Raw genomic sequence first — 16,486 nt, 5'->3', positions numbered from 1 at the left:
GACAGTTTCCGTTCGCTCGGTTTTGTACAGGCTGCCCCAGAGACTCTGACGCGCTGCGTGACCTTACGTGGGCGTTCCACGAAGGTCATCGTCCAATAAAAACCGATTCCATCTAAGTGGTGCTAGATAGCGGTGGGCACAGTCGTTTCTGATTCGACACTGGTCGTCGCGTGCTTCTATTAGACTCGGACGACAAGACAGAGTCTTCGACACTGTCTGTACAGACTTGCATTTATTTAGATTTTTAATTCGACTCGATTTAAAGTGAGATTCGAGCTGGGAGTTATTTAGTACCTTATTTAAGGAAATTCTTCGTTTATTTAAGATATCTGTTTGAATAAAATCGATGGACTTAGTAGATTAAGAAAAGCTTAGGAGGTATTTGTGTTTTATACAGGTTTCATTGAAGATCTTTATCAGTTTATAGTTGGTCCTTTGCCAAGGATCTGGAACACTTTTGTTATTCCTCCTTTAATTGTGGATCATTTATTTTAGAATCTCGCACGAGGTATTCGCGGAATGCGTGGAGGCGAAAGTGAATCATAGAGCACAAGCGTTCGGTACTTTCGTTCTCGGAAGCGTACGACCTTGCACAAGGCCATCGTTAATGGTTTCACGGAGGAACGGAGAAAAAGGACGGGAACCAGTGGATCCTGTTGGATGACTGCACCTTCAAGGCGGTTCGGTTATGGATCTCGGCTGTGGTACACAATTGGGAAAAGGCCGACCGGTTCACGACACGTGTCTGACGCTTTGACCCGCTATTATTATGGCGCCTCCCCCATAAAAAGGTATTATTAACTGGGCGAATAGAAATGTCAAGCGAGCTTCAGCAGAAATTCTGGCACCTACGTTTAACGGATCGTCCGATATCCAATTCTTGGAATCCGCCTTAATTGACTTCTAGCTTAGCCCCGCTTTCCACTTCGCTAACGATTCGTTCGATTTTGTGACACGCTGTTTGCTCCGCTGAACGGAGCCCGGCTACCCACGAGGAAGAGGCGTGATATCCGTGTCGAGTCGAGTTTCACCAAAAATGCGATAGAAATGACGCCCCAAAATTTCCAACCGGCGTACCAAGCATAATTTGGTAATTGTTCTGTTATCTAGAAGGTATGAGGGTGCCCACATTCGATAGAGGGTATCTCTCGCGTACAGGAAACGCTATATATTGCCGGTCGCAGTTACAACCACGCTTCACGCTGTTGCATTTCGTTTATTGCGCTTGGTGGGAACTCGCCTCGATACCTGAAACGCGATTTACCTCGACGAGAATTGAAATTGTTCAGGAAATTGATTTCGCGAGCTATGTCGTCGGTTTTATTGTTGATTTTGGTGGTAAGACGATTTGGTGAATTATTTTTCATTCGTGAGCACATATTGTACAATTGTTTAGTCTTTTAGTTGATTAATGCCTCTTCTGAGTAATTGAAACGAGACGTATTTCTTTATTTCATGGGGTCACTAGGTTGCTGGGACATATGCGAAACCCCTGGAACAATCGCCCGATGATTCGATTAATGATGTCGACGAGCAGACCGAGTTGGAGGTTACAGATGTGGATACCAGTGCGACGCCACCTTTGAAGGAGCAAGTAACCCAAAGTGTGAGTATTAAAGTTAATAACTGTCAGCCTGTGAAATATAGGGAGATTTTGTACACGACAAAGCACTCGACTTTACAACCCCTTATTGGTAACAATGAAATAAAATGGAATAAAATACTTCCGGGTATTTTAAGCCCTCTTTTATGTTCTACATAACGCAAGCTATAAAACGAGCATAACAGAACTACTTTATTTGCACCGTGGAAATTACGGTGGTTAACTTTAGCCATTCTAAGTCTGGCGTACCTAATCGGTACGTTTTGCTACGGAAAGCGTAGCAAAATTTGTATTTGCGAATATCCATACGGTCATAACGTTCAGAATTATAAAATAAATATGACGAAGTACCTTTTTATAAATTAAAATACTGTGGAGGATTCCTCTATCCAAACTTTCCATTAATTACTTCGCGATAATTATCATACCCTAGCATTCGTTGAAAAAAAGTTTCTCAAGCTCTCATTAGCTTGCAAACGTACACTTCAAACGGACGCCACTTCATCAATCAATCAAACTCGGAGGGCCCTTCAATTTTCAGCCCGACGAGACAACCACCAAGTCGAGACCAAGCCTGCTCACCTGGTTCCTCACACCGTTGACCCAGAATCTCCAAATCAACCCGCAGACCATCCAGAACCGCGTCACCCAGTTGAAAGAAACACTGAGCAACCTAGGCCTCCGTAATTCTGACGACACGAAGGAAGGGAAGCAGCTGAACAGCCCAAGCAATCTGTTACACCTGGCAGGTGTAAACGATCCCGGATTCTACACGAATCGACTGGAGCCAGCAGGGTTTTTCGGCGGGAATGGCTGGCTGGCGAACAAGGGTGGCATCTTAGGCGGTCCAGGCGCGATTCTCTCCACAGGAAGCCTGCTCACGGACTACCCTTCAGCGTACAGACGGAAGTAAACGCGCTTCTACAATTAGGAGGAAATCCATATCGTGGATTCATTTGCGAGCGAGGAGAACGAGTTGCTCTTAACGAGGGAAACGGAGAACGTGGATTAGGGGATGGTAGTTTTAGGGTTTGGTTCAGATTCGAGCCACATGTTAGGTTTTAAGCAGCCATATGGAGGTATTTGGACCATTGATGGGATGTTTTGGAACGATCATGGTTCGTATGAAAATATAATTATGGACGGGGAATGGTGAAGGGTGTCGTTTTGTGGAATTCTAACATAAGGATCCCGTGTGTGCAATGTGCAACGGGTGAAGAACTAATGATTCTCAGAATTCTCTTGTTTGTTGTCTCATTTTCTTGGTGCTTTGGGATGGAATTGTAAAAGCTGTGGTGATCGACGTTTGGAGGTTTCGTTTATATAATTAAGGTAATCAAAATAAATGTGGAGAGCGCAGTGAAATATCTTTACTGCGCAAACTGTTCCTACCATCATATTTTTTATTACTTCCGCATGTTTCCTTTCATGTGCTCGGTTATTTCCTGTATATTATATCCGTATAACAGTAAACAGACATTTAACGTCCAATTAAAGGAAAGTCCACTGCTATCGCAAATAAGAGCGAGGGGACCAAACAAGATTAACTGAACTTTTTCCATCATCGGAATCTCCGGATGAAACGAGACGAAGGAAACAATGGAAGGTAGTATCGGGAGAAAATAGAGTAAGTGGATAATTTCTCCGTGGAACGTGTGCCAGAGAAAGGTGGGAACTCTTTCGCTATTTCCTGGCTTTTAAGTTCAAGATAGAGACCGTGAGAAAGCTTTCAATAAATAAGCAGCTTCTAAGGAACGGAGAAATTTCTCTGAATACCGTGCTGCATCCTCTCGATGACATCTAATTCGTCGTCTTGTATATTTTTTACGCCATACTTTAACGGGCCAACAATCTTGGGGCCTCGCCCTTAAAATTAATAGCGAAGAATTTTAAAGGGAAAATCTCGCTGAACTACTTTATTACGCGATATTACAACCTTAGAACTTCCACCATCCTCCTTGAATATCAATTTCCTGCATTTCAACGGAGATTTTATGCAAAACAACCTTCCTTTTAATGGATTTATATTTGCGTCAATATATTTGATAATCTCAATAAAATTGCACGCAGGGATGGACATTCTTTTTTCTACGTAGTGAAAATTGGGGAACGAAATTAATTAACGAATTCTTTTTATAACGTTGGAATTGTTCCATGTTTCAGTGAGACGAAGAAACGAGTATTTTTACACGCAGAGAATAGAAAGTGAAATTAATTAACGAATTGCCATCACTGATTGCGCATACCACACGAGTTGGCAGCGTTTTAGCAAAGCATAACAGCGTTAGAACTGTTTCGCAGAGCAGAACGTTTCGATATCAAAGTTTTAACGAGCTGTCCGCACAGTGCAACGCGTCCCCAGATTTTCACCGGGCTGAATCGTTATCGATTGCAGTTTATCCTGGAAAACACGAAACGCTGTAAAAGTTGCGTGTCGATGAACGCCCGAAAACCGTTCGCAGGCTCTCTGGTTCTCATTAATATTCGCAATTCACCGGTAATAATAATTCCCATCGGATCGACACACGAACTCGTTAATCATGCACAAATAGACGACATAATATTTCGTATTCCCGTTCATCGAATTTTGTTAACTTCGTCGCGAAATATCAGCTGGTTATAGGGGAATTTTGTTCGAGGAGGAACGCTCGAAAATACCCGACGAAATTTCGAAATACGCGATAGAAATAAAGATCTAATCGATATTTAATTTATACTTTGATACGCTTTAAAAGCGTTCTAAGAAAATACGCGTGCAACATTTGTACTATCCCGGGTCGTTTCGAAGTATGAAACAACTTCAACGATAGTATGGTATATTATTTCAGATATCGTGTGATGTTTCTTTTTCTAACGAAATTTATTGTTATTACGGTTATATTTAATAGCAGCAATCAAGCTGTGCGAGGATTATCAGTATACGTGCATGAAACTGCGCACCCTTAGTGGGGGAAGCGCGCGCAACCGGGAACGACGTAAAGCGAGGCACGCGTAAGGACGACAGTCGAGGCTCGCCAGTCGATCGAACGGGACGCGCGTCGCGATCGTCGCTCGTAAGTTCGCGTTACGGTGTCCTCCGGCGTAAACACGCGACGCGTGCCTGCGTTAATTGCGTGTAACGATAAACGGCGAGCTCAACGCGTTTAACCACGTCTCGCTAAATGTAATATCTCGCGTTCAATCGTAAGTTTTCCCGCGAAGTTTTTAAGTCCGCGTGTGCTTTTTGTGGCCCGTTGCCGAATCAAGGACTCAGACTCGAGTTGATCGACCGCGCTGCTCGGACAGAGGATCCCTTTCCCTTTCGCGGCGAGAAGAAGGGACTCGTCTCGCTCTGGACCAGCGACAGAAGGTGGAAAGAGAGAAACAGGAAGGATGAACGAAGGTGACAACAAGAGCGACTGCTGAGGCGACGCGCTGCTTCGCGACAGAGGTGAGTACGTTTCTTTTTTGTCGCGCTCGAGGTAATGCGTCGTGTTCTCTTGTTATTTTTGCGAAATACGATGTTGCGCATATGTGTTGTATAAAATGGTACAACAACGCAGTTTTTACAAGCGCATTACTGTTGTTTGAATGACAGAAAAATTGTCGACGCTGTTTCTTTGTTTCGAAAAGTAAACATGGCGGAAAGCGCGCCTTTCTCAAAGAGCAGGTTAGGACAATGTCCGCTAGGGGCGTTTATTACTGTGTTGTTTCGTATTATATATCTATTAAAATACTGTATATATCTATTTAAATGCGAGTTCATTATAAGAGTACGACATTCGAGAGACGTATTGAAGTGTTCTCAATAGGATGTTTACAAGATCCTTGTAGTTTTATTTATATTATCCAGTCCAGTTCAATGCGTAGGTCAAGAAGTAAGGATTCGTCGTGGATATTCCTAGAATCGTGGAAGCAGTGAGAAACTTGTTTCAACAGTATGTTTATAGTTGAATTTATTTCAGCAGTTCCAACGATACTTTAATTTAGTTGTCCGTACTTTCTATTGGTATCTATTTGTGTTATGTATGTATTGTATTATATGACATGTATGTATATTACTTTATTTAATTATTTGTTTCGTTCGTATAAATTCTATATTTTATTTTGGGGGACACAAGTTCGTGTACATGGGCATTGAGTACATGGGCGTTTAATAAAAATAATTTTGATGCACGAGCGAAATTTTTAATGTTATGTGCAAAATGAGTAGGTAGGATTTAGGACAAATTGTGGGATGCAATTACGCAATATGGAAGTCCGTATGAAACGGTTATTTTCGTTGGTTCATCATTATGAATATCAACGAATGTTCGAGTACTACGTTTGAATATAGCTCAGATGTTTAACAACCATGAATGGAATTAAAAGGGATTAAAAAGAAGCCTTTTATCTGCAGTATAATACTTTTCAATTTGGTCGAAATTCCTTTGCATTTCAATCGGAAAAATTGCTATTGAATTTTTTACAAAATTCCGCGAGAGCCAACATTTCGCGAATCAGTGGGCACCTTTCTTTTTTAAGTTATATACGAGTGCGAATAAACGCGAGAATTTATCAGAGTTTTCCGTTGGAATTTTTTGACATTTATTTCAGCAGCGATATTGGAAATTTTTTACTGTGAGAGAATCGCGGGACCAGCAAGTTTCGTGTACAGATTGAACGCGCAGCATTGCAGGATTTATACGGAGGAAAGTTAAGGTTTATGGGTGGGCAATAAAGTATTACAGAAACCACCGACTCCAGCCACAAAGTCCAGCCTTGTATACCTCCATATTCCCTTCAAAGAAAATAAAGCATTTCCCGAGCAATTAACACATCAGAACCTAATACCCATTTTTATTTTTATTTTTTACTCTTGTTGAAAGTAAAGACTACGAACTTACAATGCAGCGTTAACACTCGAACTCTACCTTGTGAACAGTTCCTTCGGTAAAGCCTTGCAACGTCGGTTTTAGCAAGTATTCGCGGCTGTCCAAGAATGTAATTCGCGCGAACGATCGCGGGAGATCCCTCTGTCTACGTTCGAAGGTTTCATCCAGGCAAACAGAATCTGTACAAGAGTACATAGCTGGCCATTATTCTCCGCGGGGGTGTGTATTCAGCTGATCACGCGTACATCGCCTAGGAGATGCCTGGTTAAATACAGCTTTATCGCGAAAAGTAAGTCGACCTTTCGACTCCTTGAAACGCGAACATGGATTTCCCCGGTAATTTCACTTGTTCGTTTAAGTGGTCGGGTTCGAGGATAATCGTGGATCCTAATGGCGCGCAATCAGACCTGGAATAATTACGACCGATAAAGATATCGCGTTAATAGACTTTATTTAAGTTTTCTAACGAACGTCGAGTTCGTGTGCATTTAGAAAGCTCCGTTTTGAGTGTTGACAATTTTTTAACCACTGGTGGATGTATTCTCGTGCCTCGACGACGCGTTACGTACCAGGAGAGAAACGGGACGCGAAGAATACTCGTTTATCCGATACACACGTTACGTCGGGCAGGTTTATCAATTATTTCGTTTATTTCGAAGTTGCACGGGATTGAATAGCGGAGAAAAGAGTTCGAATCGATCGTTTTTCGATTTGTTCCCCATCACTGACGAAAGGAACGCATTGTTCCCCGCTGATGCATATAAATTTGATTAAAATCGACGGGCAATCAGAACACGGTAAACAAATGGAAAAAAGGAGAAAAAAAAACGAACGCTCAGTTCAATTGAAACGGCCGACGCATTCCATCAGGAGAATTTTTGCCCATTTGTTTTTCGTTTATTGAAAATTGTGTAATCCTGTTTGGTCCTTCAAGTGTTTTATTACAAACTTGGTAATGCGATTTCATTCATCGTAACGACGTTCAAAGGAACTCGTTCCCAGGGAGTAATTATAAATTAATCACCGTTTGTTTACCTTCGTCAAAAATTAATTAATATTTTGGACAATTATTTGAAAGAAAACTATCGATGAATACTGGTGATGAATGCGTGTAATTACAGACCTTGTTCGTGCGTTGATTCTAAAGCAGTGATTTTACCTCTACTGGTTGCACTGTCCAACTACAACTGGATTTATCTACTGCGCGGCAAGTGGAAGTGACTGTTTCTACTGGCGTCACTTTCCAATGGTCAGCCACGCGTTTATACTACTGACTCCAATAGGGCTACGATCATTGTTCATATTTATTCGTCCACAACTCTCTCTCACGGAGTTGAAATAAAAATTACATAAAAATATATCGGTTACGGTACTGTAATCAGTAAAGTGGCTAGTTAATACGGTTTCGACCGACACACGTAGGCGTGCATCGTCTTCGATTACTTTTAGTGGACCGTTTGAACAGTCAACTCGATTGCGTGGGTGTTCGTCAATCGGTCGCTTCTTTTGTCTGACCTTTAATTCCATTCACGAAATATCACGGTGCACACGCCATTTGTACACTTTTCCTTACATCCGTTATTACAATTACGTATTTATTCACCGTCCGCGATTGGAAATGTGATAAGAACTATGTAGGCGGTGGTTAGTTTAATTTATGAAAGTGGAGGAAGGAGTGGATGGTCGAGAGAAAATTTCTTTAATTAATTTCTCTTCGCGTACATAAAGAAATTAGTTGTCTTCCTGGTAGTTATTCTCAGAGAGCGTTGATTCACGCGGCTCTAATTTCTTTTAGCGAATTAAACAATTTACTTGCACGAGACGGATTTTAAAACAGCTCTCGATATTTTAATATAGAAAATTTATCGAGTTTCTTCGAGCCGTAGTAAAGATCGAAGAGGAAGATTTGCCAAAAATAAACAAGGTCCTGCAATTAACGAGTCTCGATATGCAACCCCTATAAAGTCCTTCCAAAAAACCCGTTTCGTGCTCAGCTCGATGGATATCTGGTTAGCTCGTTTCGACGAGACCTCGTACCCCGAAGGTTATCGCGTCCAAGGACCGGAAGTGGCGCGTGAGCCACAAGTATCCGACGGAACATTTTTTCCTTTTTTCATCAATTTACAGTGAATCAAGTTTCGCCCTCGAATTATTTTTATCTAACTCGGTGCCGTGACCAAGTGGAATAAGTCCTGCCCAAAAGAGCGGCGTCTCACGATTCTCAACCGCGAACTATCGTTCCTAGTAAGACTTTTTTTTAAAGGCTACCATTCTAGATAACGAGTCCATTAGTGTTCCGTGGTCAAATCTTAAATGGTTAACTCTGATTCGTAAAATTAGAGAAGAAATTGGTTGTCCTATTCCTTTTTAATTAAAATAAAAATTTATTAAATTCATACCGTTTGGTACGCGATCTATTCTACCATCTGAGCGACATTAATAATCGCATCGAGCACTGCGTAAGAGGTTAAAAATATTTTTTAGGATAAATACGATGCACAGATTGTATTACGATGGGTTAATTCGAGGACGAGTTCCTATTTCGATCAATCGAAAAATAATAGCTCGAATAGGAAAGCACGGATCGTGGCGGCCCCGTATGACGCTCTACAGGGGGCATTCGATCGAATGCCGCTCAATTATCAATGAATTACGTCATTCGGTTGTTTATTGCTCGGTGGCAAATGTCAAAACGGAGGCAAAAAGGAGGTCTGTCTACTCTTAGTGACGCAAGCGTACCATCCCGCTGCGCAAGCGGTGCAATCCCGTTTTAACAGAGGGTGACTGTACTCTCTCTGTTGAGCTCGCACAAAAGAAGGAAAGCCCACCACCAACGGTGGAGTATCCTCGAGGTTAGTGGTTTGATCCATGCAAGGTCAGCCGCGGCTCAATAAGTCCTCGCTGGAGACGCGGTGGCCCGAAGGTCGAGTGTCTCGGTGTACCTTTTAGTAATTGAATAGACCAAGCTTCTTCAGGAACAACGGATCGCTGTTATTGTCCCATTCTAATCAATTAATCTCCATCCAATCGTGCTCAATTTCATGCACGCCAATGAATCGGTCGTTAAATTATTTATCCGCCAGCAGACCATATTACACTTAAATCCGAGCCCACGTAATACTGTTTATTCTAGAACAAAACGCGGGCAACGTAAAAGCTGAAAAAAGCTTTCGAACGATAAAATGTACGGCTCTCGTGACATTCAGCTAATGGATCTTCGGATAACCCCAGTTTCATCGTATCGTGTTTCCCTTTCAGAAGCTTCGCAGTCGCTCTGCGACAACCCACGAACGAAACCCGCGGTGATGCATGACGGAAAAACTTTTTTGGAAACGAACGTGTCACTCCAGCCAGGCGACAAGTGTAACCATAGCGTCGCGGATGCGCGTTCGCCGCTGAAACAAGTGGATTCGGTTGTTCAGGGGCAGACAGAACCGCGTTGCCGATCGCTTAGAAATTCTGACCGCGTAAACGTTCCTCTCCTCGTCGCTGCACGTCGTTGCACATCCCTTTGGATGCAAATGACAAACCCTCTGGTACACGTGTACGGATCCGTGCGAGCGTGAAACGTTGATAACGAAATAAACAGGAATTCAACTACCTCCCCTGGCGCGATACTCGCATACTCGCACGTATTGTTCTCCTCGAGGGAATTGGAGGATCAGGAGGATAAAAATGTTTCTGTAGGTTCGATGTCTCTTTCTTCGTGGCATATTGGGCCGTGCAATACCCAGCTCCTTTTGTACGAACTTTGTATCGTGAATCGAAGGCATGATTCATTCATCGTTTCTAGTTTTTTGTCTGCTCGGAAGAAAAGTTTTTTCAGCGGAAATCATTATGCAATCGGGTGCTGAATATTCATGCGGGAAATAGATTCGTATAAGAAATAGGTAATGGGTACCATTTTTATGGAAAAGGAAGTTTATCTATTCTACGGAGATAATGGAAATGTGGGGGTAGAAGAGTTAGGAATTAGGACGAAATTGCTCGCTGTGGGCGGATATTTGAAATGCAAAATTTTAGTGTCGCGTGCTCGTTGCTACTGTTGCGTGGGTCCTGGCTCTTCCTCTCGAGGAAACGAGAGGATACCTTTTAGATACTCACTTTGGGCTTTCTTCGCTACAATTCTCGTGGTATGTTATCGGAAGTTTCGAACAATGAAACACGGCATTTCGTCAGTGTGGTAATTGACTTTATTACGAACTTAACTTACCCTTAAGCTACCAATACTTACACTCACGTCACGTATCACTTAAACAACAAAATACATTCTGATCATTCCCTTTTTATTTCGTTTCTGCGTGTCGTATTGATCTTCTAAATGTAGTTTAGTTCAATTCAGCGTATTCATGATCTTCACTGCTCCTGTATGTATTTCCACGTGAGAAAGATCTTTTATAGGCTCTCGATGAAAATAGCTAGAATAGTGGATCCTTGGGGAAAGTGGCTGGTTATCCAATTCTTGCCTGGGCCATAAGAATTGTTACTATATTGTTTCTTTCTCTTCGTGACTCTCATAGTTAACCCTACAGGGTGTTCCATGCTACCATTGACACTACTTTCTAGCTAACATTCTCAAAATACATCTTCTCGATAATTTCAAATACTTACATTTTCAAGAATTTATAATTTCGAACAGTTATAGTTATAAGACGATACAACCTTGACTATTTCTAGTCTCAGATATTTATAGATTCCGATACTTATAGTCACAGATGCTTGAACCAACGAATCTTTAGAATCTGAAGTGGCTATAGCTTCAGACACACCTGCATTACATCAAATACATTTTCAACGACTCAGAGATCGAATGGATAATCAAACGACGAAAAAATCTTTCCAGATATCTTTAACTTCCGCTGTACACTTTTGAAGCGCACTGTACAAAGTATAAAAATCGCATCGCCATCTTGTTCGTCGAACCATCCCCATTTCGCCAAGAAGATATCGGTCCCTGTTGAGGCAGAAACGAGGAGACGAGCCCCTAATTATCTCGAGCAACGTGTTAGCCGGAAAAGCGAGTCGAAAGGGCATCGTGCAGAAGCGGAAACGAGCCGCGAGGCTCCCTGGCCTTGGCTAGAGGCCAGGCCTATCGATTTTCTTAAGGCATCTCGTCCGCCGGATGAACCGGCGAAAACTTTCCTCTTTACTTGACACAGTTCGCCTTTGTCGATCCCAGAGGAGGGACGCAGCAGCCGGATGCCCCGCCAAAGAGACCGGAAGCTGATGCAAGGAAACAGTTTGCCTTCTGGAAGAATGATTATCCCGTTGAGGACGTTTCTCGCGCTCTTTACTTCTATTCATTTGTGAGAGAAAAAGGACAAGAGTTACGGTCCTTTTTATTTAGATGAATAATTCTTCGTTCTGATTCCCGTGATTCGCCGCGATCCTCTCGAAACAAAGCGCAATTACGAACTTGGTTCGTCGACAAACTTTTATCCCAGCCATCTATTCCGTTCCAACACTTTTTTTAATGCATAAAATGCACGTAATTTCGTTCACGTGCGCGATACTCCAGTTTCGTTCGAGACAGGCGTAATCAACGATTCTCTTTGTGAAGATTATTCAAAAAGACTCGAGAGACGACGAACGTAGACGTTCAGTAGAAACATACGTTCGACGAGGATAGCAATCGAGGAGGGAACTCTCTTGGCGAGACACGAAGCTTCGCTCCCTTCTGTAGGCACGTGGAATGCGTCGGCACTGGTAACTGGTCCGATTTACAGAGCTAAACAGCATTAAAATTCATGAAAACTCTCTCGAACGGTTGCGCTCCGTCGTTTCCCGTGCTGTCTTTGCGCGAGGAAAGAAGTTCAAACAAACAACCCCCGACCCTGATCGCCCCCAGCAGCGAAGTGCGGCGTACGCTCGGTTTTCGCCCATAAATTTCCATGCAGCTCGTTCTACCCGCGAAAACAAGCGGCAAAGCGACTGCTTTCGTTCGTGTTCCTCTCTTTTTCTTTTTTTTCTTCATCCTTTTTTCACGCGTACGAAGAATTGTTTGGGTATGGAGATGGAAACTGTCTGCGAAAAGTTGAAGCCAGATGGCTTTCGGGCGTTTTTAAAAAAAAAGGAGAGATCGACGATGTTACATCGGAAAAGAGAGACAATTTTTTCTCCTAGCCAAGGTCTATTTCTTTTTTGAATTTTAGTAGAGCATAGAAAAATAACGACTCGATGATCCACAACACTGGGTTGTTCCGATCGAGCAATCTTGAAACACTGACCCTTGGCATTAACACACGGCCGAGCCAGGAATGCGAGCTCTTTTTTTTTCTCTCCCTCTGGCGATCGTAAAAATGCCGATATAATTGAACGACTTGCCTTTATCAAGGCTCGCTGAATGGAAGAGGGAAATCGCCATCGTAAAGAACCATGCCCTCTGCTGTATCCGTTGCCAGCCAGGAATGAAACAATAATAAAGCTTGTAACCATCGGACAGCGCTGGATAAGCAGATGAGCTACGGACAGTATGTCCTTTTCATACGAAAAAGTCTTCGCGTTCGTGGTAATAAAAATTACCATCTGAAATGTCGCTGAATCCGTAGAAAAAGCAGAGGAATTCGTCGAATAAAAGTTGTTTGGCATGGGAGAGGGTCTCCTGATACCTGGAATATTTTCTTAATAATTTTTTCATAGTTTACTTTGCGTTTATATTTTTGTACGAAATATTTGATACAATTATATGATGTCAAATACATACGTAACTTTTATACGAGTCTCTACATATGTACATGAAAAATTAATTGAATAGAAGATAAAACATGTGCTTTTAAAATTAAAAGAGGAGGAGAGAAAAAGGCCATTCTCTAATGTTACGGTAGAAACTGCTGTTTTCCGCGCACGAAAAAAGGAGCACTCAAACCGAAAGATCCCCTGTGCCAGCTACACCCTGGAAAATTCACTTAACCCGCTTTCAACCAGCGAATCCGTAAGACCGCAGCTTTTTTCGCGCATCTCCGCAGCAAGCAAGCAAGAAGAAGAAGAGAAGATCGTGGAAGAAAAAAGTAAGAAGTCGCGTAGCACCGAAAAACTCGCAACACACACGTGGAAGTCTCGTTTGAAAGGTCCCAAACCTTGAACCCCCCTATCTCGTTGCTATTCCTCGCGTCTGACTGTATTTCGCGCGGTAGAAAGGATGCCGAGGGTCAAGACAGATAAGAAGAGATCTACGACGTCTAAGAAACGAGTCGTACAGAGTGAAAAAGTATAGCCAGAGAAAGAGAGAGGAACAGGAAGAAAATAAGATTAACTTCCTATTAATTCTGGGTTAAATTGCAATCAAATTAGTTTGCGTGTTATAAAAATCGTAGAAATGTTGTACGATCGTCTTATATTTAATTTGCAAGTATAGAAAGATATTAAAGAAAGTCACGTGCAAATATCTAAATTTGTATGCGTTTGAAATTTTCACGTACATTCCTGTTATCAATCGATTCCAACGAGAGAGCAGCGTACGTTGCAATTTCTTGTTTATACGTCTTCACAATTCTTCTAGATTTTCGCCTTGCATTTTTCACGACTGTTTCTCTCTCTCTCTCTCTCGTTCCCGATTCTCCTCTCGTTTCGAGGGTATGAATAATTTCGTGTTCTAACCGAAAAGATTCTTGGAAAACGCAATTGGGTCAGAGGGCGAACCGTGCGAAGTCAAAGGATTCCAGGTATCGAGTACGTTTCCTGGTGACTGAAAATTTGATGCGATCCTGGAGTGTATCTCCTGTTGGCATTTTCGAAGGAGGGACGTGAAATCGCATGACTCGGCGCTTTTAGCGTCCGCTAGAAATTCAACACACTTATCATCTTACAGACGACATCCTGAAACAGGGTTAGAAAGATGGAGTACTTTTCATTCACGAAACCTTTTAAGCTTCCCTCCTACTCCCTCAGCCAGCTACATATAATACAACCCCCTCAAAAAAATAGTAATTTCGTAAAAAGTGTGATATAAAAAGGTGGTTCGTCGAAACACTCGAATATCGAGACGAGCACCACCCTTTTCATCCCCTTCGATAACGGTTAAATATAAATGCATATATTATTTAAGCGTTTCGTGTTTCCCGTGGCAAACCTCGACTGGAACGGTCTTTACACCTTCCACGTAGTCGGTGGATGAAATACTGGCGAGAATGGCGGTGGTTTTTGGAGCGAAGCCTCGCCTCGAGTGATGCGGCGGAAGATTTACGGAAGAGGGTTTTTCGTAGTAGCCACAGATCCCCGTATTTCGGTGGAGATCCACCCCTAGGATAACTTTGTAAAGTGTAATGATAATTTATGGGTATTAAACGTGGAATAATATCGGATCGAAACCGTCGGATCTCCCCCGCAAACACGTAACTGCCTGGAATTATTTAATAAAATTAGGGGTGGAAATTCTGCGAAATGAATTTTAATCACTCGGCATTTCAGCCGGCAGCGAATTAATATAAAGTTTTGAAGACCTCGCCCGAAAGCGTGCTCAAAATAATTTCGCAGAAATTCCATTTTTAATGTACTACGGTAATTGCGAGGACCAGAGGATATCGTAAATTAATTACACGTAATCTCGTTCTACGTTACGTTGTACGGATGTTTCAAATTCCCGCGCAGTCTCGATCCAATGATTTTCCCAATCTTTCTTTTCAATATCGAAACGAAGTTAAAAGCCAACGATTGCGGGACACTGGTGATTTGCCTGGGTGAAAGGGTTAATAAACTCGGGGCAAGAATAAATAGGGACGATTCGATAATAAATAGAAGCATTCATTAGCATGAATTTTCCGCGGTGGAAGAAGCGTCGACAAGGCATCCAGTGCCTTTATTAATAGCCACATCGATCCTCGTCCATCAACATTACGCGCGGCGCGATGCACACGAGCAGACGCTCGATGGCAGAAATCGCGCGTACGTCACGTGTGACGCAAACCTGAACAGATTCGCGTTATCCCTTCAGCATACACGTCGAACGAGCCGAAATGCCGGGAATTCCTACGGAGCACACCGTCTGGATCACGGTTCCGTGCCCTTTCGGGCGAAACCGACTGACCATTGGATTCCTGCGGTCCACCCTCTCTCTTTGATACTCGTTGATGGAATATAGATAAAGGGTCGACATGGTAATCACGAGCTGGAGCGATTTAGGTCGCTTTTGACGATGATCAAAGTTCGGTTCAAACGAGTCAGCCTTCTTCGCGGTCTTAGCTTCGGATAGGAAAGCTTGATCGCGTTCGACCAGTGTTCTGAAATAGAAATACGATTCGATAGTAATTCGATTCACTTTGAAAATATTCTGCACCCTTCGCTCGCGTCAAAATTCACGTGGAACGAAATTCTCGCTGATAGAATTTCCTGACTGCTGAGTCAAGTTTTCCTAATTCGAGATTCCTCGTCCTCCGATAGCCACCAATTTATTCCACGGAAGAGTGCTAGCGTCGATCTTTCTTCTTTCGCAGAGCCACGATGAAGGATCCCAGCGAGCGCCCTTGAGACCGCTCGTAAATCAATCGCGTCGAAGGAGAGCCAGGTTTCGTCCAAGGATCGGCCAATTTCCGGGTACGATGACCCCTTGCTCCTCGAAAGGATCGTCGTTCGAGGCGATCGTGGGATCTCGCGACTTCTATGCTGGTCCACGTGTCACCAGGCCTGTGCAGCCTCCCACCGTCTGATTGTTCGATTGGCCAGCCGTGGGACGACGTTAATTATGGCGTTGGTCAAGGTTGTGATCGCTGGCCCGATGATGGATTATCTAATGGCCGCGAAAGAAGCTCGTGAAGCGAAAAAAGGGACCGCGTAGAGGTCCCTGGTAACTGGATACCTGTGGTCCAGGGCGAGAGAAGAGTGACGTTCCTTGGAAATAATCGTCAGGCGTTCATATCTCGAGCGATTCGTGGGGGTTCGGTTGGCACCCAGTCGCTGGAACTACGTGGGACCAGCGGGACACTCTCGATCGCGATGAAGCTGGGGGATAACGTGACTATGGAAGGTGAGTGGAACTGTTTCTCTAATTATTCTCGATGCAATTCTCTTGTCAGCTTCTTATTATTCATTCAGTTGT

General features: G+C 43.0%; 2 protein-coding genes across 2 annotated transcripts in view; both read left to right on the top strand.

Moving 5' to 3' along the window:
• The first annotated feature begins 1,173 nt into the window (after positions 1-1,173).
• Positions 1,174-2,541, top strand: LOC143429891 (uncharacterized). Its single transcript, XM_076905730.1, has 3 exons — positions 1,174-1,338; positions 1,469-1,606; positions 2,145-2,541. The coding sequence occupies exons 1-3, from the start codon at positions 1,309-1,311 to the stop codon at positions 2,514-2,516; spliced, it is 540 nt and encodes a 179-aa protein (XP_076761845.1). The 5' UTR covers positions 1,174-1,308; the 3' UTR covers positions 2,517-2,541.
• Positions 2,542-16,252: 13,711 nt separating this feature from the next.
• LOC143429783 (uncharacterized) overlaps positions 16,253-16,486 on the top strand; it is a 32,720-nt gene continuing 32,486 nt past the window's right edge. The window contains exon 1 of the mRNA XM_076905562.1: positions 16,253-16,414. Coding sequence (XP_076761677.1) covers positions 16,384-16,414 — 31 coding nt within the window. The 5' untranslated portion in view covers positions 16,253-16,383. The remainder of the gene's footprint in view (positions 16,415-16,486) is intronic.

Source organism: Xylocopa sonorina, chromosome 12, assembly GCF_050948175.1.
Source record: "Xylocopa sonorina isolate GNS202 chromosome 12, iyXylSono1_principal, whole genome shotgun sequence".
In the NCBI taxonomy this organism is placed as follows: domain Eukaryota; kingdom Metazoa; phylum Arthropoda; class Insecta; order Hymenoptera; family Apidae; genus Xylocopa; species Xylocopa sonorina.
Note: the sequence above shows the minus strand (reverse complement) of the source record. Positions and strands in the feature narration are given on the sequence as shown.

Excerpts from the sequence above, each read along its gene's own strand:
- LOC143429891 (XM_076905730.1), top strand. The coding sequence starts at position 1,309 with ATGTCGTCGGTTTTATTGTTGATTTTGGTG. Across the intron at positions 1,339-1,468 it reads TTTTATTGTTGATTTTGGTG|GTTGCTGGGACATATGCGAA; the intron begins GTAAGACGATTT and ends TGGGGTCACTAG. Across the intron at positions 1,607-2,144 it reads AGGAGCAAGTAACCCAAAGT|CCCGACGAGACAACCACCAA; the intron begins GTGAGTATTAAA and ends TTCAATTTTCAG.